We start from the raw sequence: 12,324 nt of genomic DNA on the forward strand, positions 1-12,324 counted from the left end.
GACATATGTACTTGTGGATAATAACATCTGAATCTACAACAAGCGTGGTTTTGAAGTGAAAAACAAAAAGATAATCAAATAAGGAAGTTCTTTTCAGTATTCCATATATGTACCTATGATTCATAAGTAAAAATCAACTGCATGTCAAAAAAAACTTATAAATCTACAAATACAACAAAATCAAAACAGTTATATCTCAGTATTGCATATATGTACTTCTAGATCAAGCAAAAAAAATTTAAAAAACTATAAATACAACAAAATTAAAGCAATTTTTATCAGTATTCCATATATGTACTGTTGATCCAAACAATTTGTAACAACAAACAAGCATGATCTGAACTATTTTCATCAAAAACTACCAGTACATCATATATGTATTGTTGGTTCATAAAGAAAAACAAAGTGAAAAAAATCTAAAACTAATAAAAAGAAACTAGTATAGGCAAATCTCATAACGAAATAAACAAAAAATGTGAGGATCCATCTAGATCTGACCTATTTTCACGAGAATAAACTAATCAAGCATGGAGATCGAAAAATCAAACATCAAAAAGGACCATATATATGTACAGATCAAAAAAATCACCAAACAATGCAAGATCAAGAAAAAGAAAAAGAAAAAGAAAATAGGTTCCCATTCATATCATCACCATCATCATTCCCAATATTTCCAATCATTCAGATTGTGTCCAGCACACAATACAACAATAATTTGATTGCTGATGATAATTTCTTCCTAAATCTCATCAAATATAAAAATCTTTTTTGCTGAATACCTGGGGCTTAACTTGATTCATGTCTATGAACGCGAATGGAAACAGAAATGAGTTAAAGAGTGTGAGAGAACTTACACCGGAGTGAATCCCAGAGCGATTGGTAGTACTCTTGAAAGTAGTGAAAAGAGAGATACAACAGATCAAAAGAACAATGAGTGCAACAGATAATCGTTCTAATAATCCACGAAGTCTCCAGAGTTGTTTAAGCTGTCGATTTCCTCTCCTTCCAAACACATCTCCTTCCCTGAAAAACAAGCAAATACTCAGATGAGATGAGATCAGATCTAATGAGCACTAGAATTATCCTAATACAAAAAACTAAAAATTAAAGAATGGAGAAAATGAATGAAGAAAAGCAAGATTTCCCGCATTAGTAGAGAAGAGGAGAGGGAGAGGGGGGGAGAGAGAGAGAAACTGAATCTGAGAAGAAAAAGAATATGGAGAGAAATTGGCTTATGTTTCTGTTATATATAGTAAAGGCTATTTTGGGAATTCTAAAAATGCACGTAATATTTACACACGTGTGCAGGACCTGGGCTTAAAAAATTAAATCAATTTTTCTCTTTTCTTTTAATTATGGACCTACCGTTACTGGGCTTTAGTGGGTAAACCTGCCACTAACTAAGAACACTAGAATAGTACCTATTGGTAATTCCTAGCCTATGAAACTGGGTATTCCTTAGTAATATTTCGTGTTAGATGACTCTGCTCATCATGCATTACTAGCCCGGATCGTTTTTAAGTTTTAATGAATTTACGGATAAAAAAAACCAAAATCGAGACATGTTCAGTCGGGCTGCTCGGACGGACTGGCCCGCCAAATCTAAAACCAAAGTTAAAGTCAACGTTTGATGGGGAAACACGTGCCAAATTTCCACTTACTGAACATCATCAATCGATATACCCAATGACACTATGCTAATCATGTATTGACACAAAACACTTGACGAAAATCAAGGGCTATTATATATTCAAGACCCCTTCAGCATTTTTCACTCCTTTTATCATCAAAAACAACAACAAAAAAGACTGAGGAGGAGGCCAAGAGGAGCGGAAAGGGTAACTGAGAAGAATCATAAGATTTCATTCATTTTTCATTTCTTGATTTATAAAAATTCAATCAAAGAAAGATGTGGAGAAGAGCTTGTTCTTTATCAAAACCATGGAGATCTGCCATGAATCAGAATCATCGAGCAGTTAATTCAATCTCTTCGACTACTACGAATACCTGTTCTTCACCGTTCAGGAGGACATCTTATCTTTTCTCTACTCAAGCCGATTCAGGTAGGAAAAGCCTTAATTTGTTTTTTCAGGATCTTATGAAAAAAGAAATCGTCTATTTTTTAGGGTTTTTTTCTTAGTTACTTTTGATCTAATTTTTTTAATTTTTATAATTTTGTTTGTTGTAGTATCAAAAGTGGGGAAAACGGTGGAAGATATAATGCCAATTGCAACTGGTCATGAACGAGAAGAGATTGAAGCTGATCTTAAGGTGTGTTTAGTTGTTTCATTTCTCTTTTTAGATTTGTAATTCATTTTCCGTGTCTTGTAAGTGATATTTGCGTAATATGATGATGATTGGATATTGGTTTTGCAGGGAATTGATTTGTATGCAATGGATCATCCTGAAGGTCCTTTCGGTACCAAGGTGAGTTATTATTATTATTAGCTTGCTTTTGATATTGTACTGTATATGGTTATTACTTTTATGTTTGGAATATCTAGTTGGGATCACTGATTCAAAAACGGAGAAATTTTGAGAACAAATGGTACCTTGTTTAAAGGAATATCTAGTTGGGATTACTGATTCAAAAACGGAGAAATTTTGAGAACAAATGGTACCTCGTTTGAAATTTGTGTTACATTTTATGGGTTATGAAGCATTTTAAATCGGGGGACCATGCAATGTTATAATTCTGAGTATAAGATTTTTATTTATACTGTACATTGGTGAATTCTTGATTATTAGTTTTATGTTTGAAAATCTAATTGTTGGGATTATTGACCATATTACTGTTGAGAACAAATGGGTACACTGTACAGAGATTATGTTACATTGTGTGTGTTATGGACATTTAGAGTTGAGGAACCATGGAATGGAATGTTTTCAGTAACCTGGACATAAGTCCTCTTGCTCTTAGGGCACCTTACTTCTTATCTTTCAGTTATTGTAGCTATTATGAACTGTAATAAGGTTTTGTATGGTGTCTTAAGGATACTAACATGATGTGAAAGAAGATGACTTAATTTTGATGTCAATGAAATGTTAGATAACAATAGAGGTCGAATGATGATGCATATTAGATTGATGCATTTTTAACGTTTGCACTGTGAAAATCTTTTGAAGATACTAAGTGCAGTTTATAACCTTAAAATGAGTATTACAGGGTGTGATTTTAAGTTTGTCATTATCCCTGCCTCATCTGGGTTTCTGAACACTTGTTGTATCTTTAATATGTTGGTCAGTAGTAGTGCGGTGTAAGTACTTTTAGATAATTGAGTGGTCTTACCCTTCCACCGTCTGGCATATAATATCCTTCCCCTTGATCTGATATGTGTAGGATGCACCTGCCATTATACAGTCAACCTTTGACAAAAGAATTGTCGGATGCCCTGGTGGTGAAGGCGGTAAGCCGCTTTCAAGTTCTCTTTCTATTTCTGTTTCTCATCTAAATGATTTAGTTGGAAGCTTTAGCCCGTCGTATAACCTAATGATTAAGCAATCAAATTCCTTTAAACTCTTGCAGAAGAGGAGCACGATGTTGTTTGGTTTTGGCTGGAGAAAGGAAAACCACATGAATGCCCTGTCTGTACTCAGCATTTCGAGGTAACTAGCAAAGCATTGTTTGGTTTATGTTTAATATTTGTGATGTACTTTTCTTTTTTATTTTTTTTCATTTTACGCTGCTTAATTATTACTACATGGTGATGTCAGCTTGAAGTAGTTGGCCCTGGAGGATCTCCTGACGGTGGGCATGATGATCACCACTAATGTGCTTGTATTTTCTAGTTTCGGCGAGAAGATGGAAATGTCTTTTCTTTATTTAAAGGTCATACATTGAAATTTCAGAAGAGTTTTGAAGTTTTTCTTTTGCGTTCGACGCCGTTATTGTCGGTGGTATTTTGTTTTGATGGCCTGGTTATCCATTGGACCAGCGGGAACTTTTCTACAGCCTCAGCTTCTTTTTCAATGCTATTTTGAATATGGCTCAGTTTTTATTCAACATTTATATTTTCACTTGACAAACTTGAGTTTCCAGGCACTTTTCCCTTGTGTTGTTTACTTTTTAGCTGATTCTGCAACATCAACCTTTATGTAGCATTGTTATAAATGTTTAGCTCAAAATAATCAAGCTTCGTGAAAATGCAAAATTAATTTTTGGAGAGAATGCAGTTCCAGGTTACAAACCAAAAAGACATCAAAATGTGGCTATGAGTCTACGATGGAAAATTTCATAGACAAGAGAACAGTAGCATTATCATCCCATTACATGTTTTACTTCGTACGAGCTGAGCGGCAAAACTGACGTTTGCTACTGGCCATTACATTGAATTTGTCCCCAACTCTACTGTGAAAGCAGCATCAGCAGTTGATGAGAGATATTGTTGTTCTTCAAAAAGCTTCATTTTTCGCTCAGCGTGTTCTCTTTCGCAAGCAGTGACCCCCACGATAAAATCAAGCATGGTACCAGTGGTTCCAAAGAACACCAATGGTCCGAAAGACTTTCTTTTTATCCCTCCTAGTATTGTAAGTAGAGCTCCCGTTATCCTAGAATACCCATTATACTGCAAAAAGAAAAAAGAAATTTTTCTTTTTTTTTTATTTCTGAAAAACAATTGTTCTCTTACCGCACTGCCTTCATCTTTCTTTAATGGCTCACCAGTCACCACGGACATCAACACTCAGCTCAGGTCAATGTTGGGCCAACCCCTCGTTAAGTGAACCGTTCTCACGACTCCAACGCATTAATGTTGGGAAATTTGTTGGTTGGTCCTAAGCCCATCATATAATTATTTATAGTAGGGTTCAACGAGAAGTTTCTTTTATTTGGAGGTCCAAAATTAATTGAAAATATTGAAATGACCATAATACCCCATACTGTCAAACGTGTGTGCCATCATTATATCGAGTACATATCTGCTGCACTGCTTACAAATTTGAGTACATATCTTCTATACTGCACTGCTCACAAATTCGAGAACATATCTGCTGCACTGCTTACAAATTTGAGTACATATTTCTATACTGCACTGCTCACAAATTCGAGTACATATCTGCTGCACTGCTTACAAATTTGAGTACATATTTCTATACTACACTGCTCATAAATTCGAGTACATATCTGCTGCACTGCTTACAAATTTGAGTACATATTTCTATACAATACTGCTCACAAATTCGAGTATATATCTGCTGCTTACTTATTCGAGTATATATCAGCTGCCACTGCTTACAGGTAGAGTATATGTCTGTTAGAATCAATGAAAAATAAATTAGAAAACATATTACATCGCATATATTGTAGGATCATACCAAATTAATCTCTAATATTTTTTCAATACAATATTAAATCGTAGAAAAAATAAAGGAAAACCTATATATGCACAGTAAACACAGAATAAGCTATACAAAACTAGCACATATTTCAGTATTTCGCATAAGTACTCATGGATCAAACAAAAACAGGTGGCAAAATTTGAATAAAATAGAATCAGGAGAAGTTTTTATCAGTACGACATATACGTACTGCATATTCATGAACTAAAAATCAACTGAATGTAAAGAGGAATTGATGAATCCATGAATATAACATAATCAAAGCACATATTTCAGTATTTTGCATACTTACTCATGAATTAGTTTTATTTCGGTATTCCATATATGTACTGCCAAAATCATAAGAATTAACTGACTAAAATTTATGCATAAAACAGATTCAAAAAGCAGTTTTTCAGTATTCAATATATGTACTGCTAATTCACTATCTAAAACAGCTCCATGAAGAAAAATAACAGAATCGAGGGAGTCTTATTTCAGTATCGCATATATGTACTATGGATGAAACAACAACAAATGATAAAACTAAGAATAACATAATCAAAAGCAGTTCGTATCAGTATGTCACATATGTACTGCTGATTCATGAACTAAAAAACAAACCGCATGTAATGAATCTGTCAGAAAAACATAATCGAGAGTCTTATTTTAGTATCGAAGATATGTACTTATGGGTCAAACCACAACAAGTAATAAAACTAAGAATAAAACAAAATCAAAAGCAGTTCAAATTAGTATGCAACATATGTACTGCCGGATAATACCCGTGAAACAACAAAAAAACATGATTTTGAGAAAATAAAGAAACGAAAATACCAACATAATCAAATTGAAAGTTCAAATAAGCTAAAAAAATCATAATCTAACCCAAAAAAATCGAATAATTACGATCAAGATTCATAAAAACAGTATGTCATATACGAACTGATGGTTAATACACAACCAAAACTGAAACCAAACCTATAGATGCATAGTAAACACAGAAAACAGTACGTCATATACGTACTGATGGTTAATACACAAAAGAAAACTGAAACCAAACCAAAAGCCAACAAAAATGAAACTAAAAATATCATATCTAGTAACGAAATGAACGTAAAACATGATTTTATAACTAGATCTGGACTATTTTCATCAAAAACCACCAGTACTTCATATACGTACTGATGATTAATATACAAAATCAAACTAAAAACAAATCAAAGACCAACAAAAGGAAATTAAAGTATCAGATCTAATCAAGCACGAAGACCGGAAAACATAATCAAACATCAACTAATTAATGATTAGATCAACTTACCAAAAGCTCCATATAAAGAATCGATCTTGGATTCGTGAATCGATCAAGACCTTATAAAAATCTTCATCACCAGAACTTTTTCATAATATACAAACGAGAGAGGATGAAGAAAATGAATTGGATTTCATCAAAATCCAGCAGCAGCAGTGAGAGGAAAGAGAAAAGAAAAAATAAATCTATAAAAAATAATCAATCCCGTGTTTATATACTTATTGCATTAAAGGTTAATTTGGGTATTATAAATACGTACACCAATAATCTCGCACGTTTTTAGGAATTGGGAATAAAATTTTTGGTCTAATTTTTCTTCTTCTTTAAAACTATGGACCTCCGGTTATTGGGCTTTAATGGGTGGACCTGCCACTAACTAATACCACTATAATAGTACCTATAGGTAATTCCTACTACTGTTTATGATTTGCTTCATCCAAGACGTTAAATTTTTTAATTAAAGCGATCAACTATTGCGTTGGTAATAGTAGCAATAGCATAGCTTCCATCCCAATAGTAGCAATAGCATATCTTCCATCCCAAGTATGTTCTCCTTTCACTCAAGTAGTGGAGGGTTTAGCGTTTAAACTCCTGCAGTATCAATATGGGCATGGAAAAACGATTACAAATCTGTATTCTGCTTGCTATTTATATAAGTCCAAGCACTATGGTGCACGTCTTCCATCCCCTATCCCTAAATGTAGGGAAAAATCTACAAAACCATGGTCTCACATAGCCCTACTTAGAAGGAATATTCCTTCCCTACATTTCAAAGTAGATCAAATCTGATCCACGTAGTAGGAAGGGAAATGACATTCAAACTCAAAGTAGATACTCGGTTTACGAAAATTAAGATATTGGATGAAGCAGATCTACTTGCTATATATTTCAAAGCAGATCAGATTTGAGTTTCAATGTAAAATTGTGCTTTACGAAAGTTGAGAATCCGTTTGGCATTTGAAACAGATACTCGGTTTCCATGACATAACTTCTTATTGGAAGAAGCAATCGACAACATTTGATAAATGATAAACCCAAAAATGTCGAAACTTTGAGTTCCCAACTCAAGGAAATAGACCAACTCCGCAAACTCACGATCCCAACGAGAATTCTCAATCATGGAGGGACAAATATTAGAGATACCAAGTTTTCCAAAAGACATCAAAGCAAGACTAAGATGAGTAGTTGGAAATTTCCCTTCATTCCAATCAACACTCTTACCACAAAGACCATAGAGATGGTTTCATAAGATGGCTTTCATGACTAGGTCTTGGAAGGAGAAAACTCCCAAGGGGAATTTTAGTGATTTTTGAAATCAACTCTCTATTAACAAAAATTCTTTGTCTATTTATCATGGTCTTGAATTACATGTCATCATAATTAACATCATAGATGTTAGCATAGAAGATTCTTGTAAAAGTGTCAAAACCTTCACCAAGACCATCAAAGATGTTTCCAAGATTAAACTTTTCAAAACATACCAAATCTTCTTTATGTCCACTAACAAAATCTAATTTCTTTTAAAACCTTGCCATGAATAATTGACAAATCTAATCCTATAGAACTTTGATTTATAGGTAAGTTCATGCTAGATGAAGATGAAGAACCCAAGTTTTTTGAACCCTCTTTTGAAACCTTGAAATTCCTCATGAAAGCTAGAAATTGAGAGAGAATAAAGAAAGAGAAGACTTACTTGGTATGTTCCTTGAAAACCCTTTTACTTTTTGATCTCCAAAAGTGATTTAATGGAGAAAAATCATGAACCCTAGAATTGTTCACGAACGAGGACAAGAAGGGTGGTAGAAGAAGGGTACGCGTACCGCTACCTTTATAAACCATCTAATGGGATTGGACCCGTTCCTGAACCGTGACCCACAAAAGAAAAGCAGGATTTCGTAATCCAAGGTTCGCACACTGAGAGAATCAATATCATGCATTAAAGGAAAGTAGGAAGAACTTCAACACTTTAATTTTCCTTGGAAAAAAAAGAAGAAAAACAGATTAACCCAAGTACAAAAAAGAACTCAACCGTTACTTGCCCCATCTCAAGCTATATACAAATGGGATAGAGCCAAGCTTGTTACCAAGAGGCCACCTGTACAGAGAGATTCTCACACAGCTTTTCCAGTTAATATTTGTAAACTGTACCAGTAGTATAATCAAAGTAATGATGATACTCAGGGTTATTGGAATTTTTTGAATTTCTTTTCTTATGACCAAGAAGGGACATTTTCCGACAATTAGAACCTACACTGAACTCATCAGACATCTTTTTATCGATCTCACATGAGTTGGTGGTAAGCGTAGTTTGTACATCATGAATACATGATTTCACAGGTACATAACTTTAATCATAATAATTCATATTCTTAATCGAATTAAGTTTTTCTAAGAATCTAAAAACGTTTTCAAATGCTCTAAATAGATCTTTGTCAATTTAAACCAACTTCGTATAGTTGAGACCAAGAAACTAAACCTAGTTCACTTAGTTTCTTCAGTATCCCTTGCTTCCGACATTCGATAAGTGCATGCTCTGGAACAATTCCTTTGGATCGTATTCCAAACAGTAAAGGAACAACAAATCTGTTTGGTAACAACTCTCTTGATTCTTTCAGATGAAGATATCTCAAGTCATACGCAAAGGCTCCTCCGTTTAAACTAATAAACTCATTTTCCTGGTTAGATAAATCTATCCAATAGCTACCGAAGTAGCATAGTTTAGATTTGCAATCAATCAATATATAATCCAACAAGAAACTATAAAGCGATGCCGATCTCACACAACTAATCAATCGAATAAATCCGATTTTAGTTGGATCCTAGCCGATCAAGGTTTGTGCTACACAAATATATGAGAAACCAATAAGAAATCTTCTTTGTCTTCAAATCTTCTTTAATCTTCAATTAAACCTGCACAACACCACGTGAATCTCTTGTGATCAATCACGCACAAAACAAAGTCTGTTAAAAATGGATTACCACAAGATGTCTTTAGATCTACAAACAGTTCTAAAGATCCCGTCGACACTTCGATCTAGTTTGAGTGAATCTTATATCAGAAGAGAAGATTCTCAATAATAAACAAACTAGGTTCAATCAAAGTTCAACAACCGTTAGTCAATTAAATCAATCGAAAACTAATAAACTATAATTATCTAGTTTCCCACCAACGGTACTCGTAGAGCTTCTTGATCCCACAGAAGTCTTTAAACGAGCGGTCGTAAGAGATTTCACCTAATTAGGGTACTTTCCTCTCCGAATAGACGGCTCCACCATAAACAACAAAAACATGAAGTTTGCCTGGATCTTAGGATAGTTTGCTAGAAATGCAAACTTGAGTATTTATAGATCAAGAATATTTAGACACCAAGGAATTTCCAAAACCGAATACTCTCAAGATATGCAATAAATACCCAAATCGGTTTTCATAATTCCTGGAAATACTTTGTCCAATATTTTCTGAAATCTCTCAATAGAAAATCTCCAATTAGTAAATGCACATTACTAATTTTTATTCTCTAGAGATATGTATTTAATTGCTTGTAGTTAAAGCATATAAAACTAACAACCTTAATTAAAAGATTACTAATTTATTTCGGACCGAGATCTCCTTGAGTAATTAAGGAATATATTTGAACAATAAAAGATAATTGTTCGTGTTCAAAGTATGTTGATATCTTTTGTAAATCCTCTTTCATATTTACAATCTTGTAATCGATTATACTAGGGCTGTCAACGGGTCCGGGTCCTCCCGGGTAGTACATGGCCCAGAACCGGACCCGACATATCAGCGTCGGTTCCGGGGCCGGTTCCATAATGTGTTGGCCCAGAACCGGACCCGGTAAAGGTCACGGGTAATCACCGGGTCCGGGTACCCATCGGGTAAAAACACAAACTTATATCAGATTATCAGTTATATGACTTCCCAAGTGACCATCTTTAACATACATACAAAAGTAGAGTACACTTGAGCTTAGAATCCTTAGATTAGGAAAATCAAAGTTACTTTCCTAGCTATAAGTAAGAATCTGCCATTATATATGATAAATACTAAATACAAAAGTTGGCAGACATGTTTTTAGCCGATAACTGCTCCATCAGTAGATTCAGTACCTGCCTTAATGTCTATAGTCTGTCGTATTATAACCACAAAAGTTGACAGACATATCATTCTATAAACTGTAGAAGCCCCAAAAGATAAATGCGTTTTTCCTTCACAAGTACATATACAAAAAAGAAGGATGTAGTTCGCGCACTTCGCATGTTCTTTGGCTATGCCTATATAATATATATATACCAAAAAGAAGTTCCAACCATCATATTTCCAATTGTTCCTGCAAGAGAAACAAAAACAGTTGATCATATTCCCAATTGACCAAACAGAAGCAACCATATCACAATCAAAGACCTTGCATGTGATTTAGTAATTCGCTCCATAAATCTTCTCTATTAGTATTATTCATTAGGGTTATCTGATCATACGTATGCAAGAAAACTATGAAATGCTGAAGTAATTCAGAGGGTCATTGTAGCAAAATATGTAAGAGGATGATTGAAAATGAATATACATATATACACAGTAAGAAGTTTCTTGTTTCTACTCTTTTCATGCACTTTATCTTGTTTTGCTTTTCTACCTTTATTTACTTTATCTCATCTAATTGGAGACCTGGGTACAGGGTGCATATTCTAAGGTTAGCTGGTTATTTTACCTTAAATTGATAGTCAGTCAGTTAGACAATGTGCGATGTTGCATCATCATCGTCTGACTCGAGCTCCTCCATTGCCTCCAAAAGAGTCTGAAGTGAAGTACTACCTAACCCATATCCCTCATCTAACACAATAAAATAGTTAGTTGACGTACAAGAACCATAGTAAATGAATCACTAACTAAAATTGATATAATAGCAAACATGAATTGAATATGTTACTTACTCTTCAGCGCACTTCTTATCCAATCTTGTGTGCATATCAGAGCTTCAATTGTTTCTGGAAGCATTGAAGAACGAAATTTATCTACAACTCTACCACTGGTGCTGAAAACAGATTCAGAAGCCACCGATGACGCGGGAATTGCTAATATATCACGAGCTATCACTGCTACAATTGGATACATTGGTCCATGAAATTTCCACCACCCCAAAACATCAAAACTAGAATCATTCAGATCAATACCACTACCTTTTCTAATAGGGTGAACATCAGCTGATAGGTATTGCTCTAGATCTGTGCGAACAACGTCATGTTGTGAACTTTCTTCCAGAAATGCCGTCAAACCTTTCCTTCTAGAAGTAAAAGAACTTTGAGAAGATAAAGTACTACCACTACTACCAACTGAATCTTCCATGTTCACTTGATTTGTCGAAATGTTTGCTGAGTATACATGAGATGAAGAAGCATAATGTGTTGCATATTCATTATACAATCTTTTCAAGACTTCCATAACTTCTAACTTCTTCTCCTCGCTGTTACCAGGATATATTAATGGGAAATAGTAATCCAATAATTTCATTTTAAACCGAGGATCTAAAATGGAAGCTATTGCAAATGTTTTACTAGTAAGTTGCCAATATCTTTCAAACTTTTTCATCATATTCACTGCCATTTTTGAGATTAATGCATCATCGGAATCACACCACTCACGAAGTTCTAAATACAAAGAACAAGCAGTATCAAAATAACGATTAACTGTCACG

The 12,324-nt window shown here is 34.3% G+C and overlaps 1 protein-coding gene and 1 long non-coding RNA gene across 2 annotated transcripts; one reads left to right on the plus strand and one right to left on the minus strand.

Moving 5' to 3' along the window:
• Positions 1-1,791: 1,791 nt before the first annotated feature.
• On the plus strand, positions 1,792-4,155 carry LOC113355695 (cytochrome c oxidase subunit 5b-2, mitochondrial-like). Its single transcript, XM_026598617.1, has 6 exons — positions 1,792-2,063; positions 2,189-2,271; positions 2,377-2,427; positions 3,341-3,407; positions 3,527-3,606; positions 3,715-4,155. The coding sequence occupies exons 1-6, from the start codon at positions 1,910-1,912 to the stop codon at positions 3,769-3,771; spliced, it is 492 nt and encodes a 163-aa protein (XP_026454402.1). The 5' UTR covers positions 1,792-1,909; the 3' UTR covers positions 3,772-4,155.
• A 6,615-nt stretch (positions 4,156-10,770) lies between these two features.
• Positions 10,771-11,685, minus strand: LOC113355696. The gene is made up of 3 exons (XR_003362586.1): positions 11,564-11,685; positions 11,341-11,462; positions 10,771-10,962 (listed from the first exon to the last, which is right to left on the minus strand). It is a non-coding gene; the product is annotated as an uncharacterized LOC113355696 (long non-coding RNA).
• Between the last annotated feature and the right edge of the window lie 639 nt (positions 11,686-12,324).

Source organism: Papaver somniferum, chromosome 3, assembly GCF_003573695.1.
Source record: "Papaver somniferum cultivar HN1 chromosome 3, ASM357369v1, whole genome shotgun sequence".
Taxonomy (NCBI): domain Eukaryota; kingdom Viridiplantae; phylum Streptophyta; class Magnoliopsida; order Ranunculales; family Papaveraceae; genus Papaver; species Papaver somniferum.

Coding starts and splice junctions, on each gene's coding strand:
- LOC113355695 (XM_026598617.1), top strand. CDS start 1,910: ATGTGGAGAAGAGCTTGTTCTTTATCAAAACCATGGAGATCTGCCATG. Junction 2,272..2,376: donor AGATTGAAGCTGATCTTAAG/GTGTGTTTAGTT, acceptor TTGGTTTTGCAG/GGAATTGATTTGTATGCAAT. Junction 3,408..3,526: donor ATGCCCTGGTGGTGAAGGCG/GTAAGCCGCTTT, acceptor AAACTCTTGCAG/AAGAGGAGCACGATGTTGTT.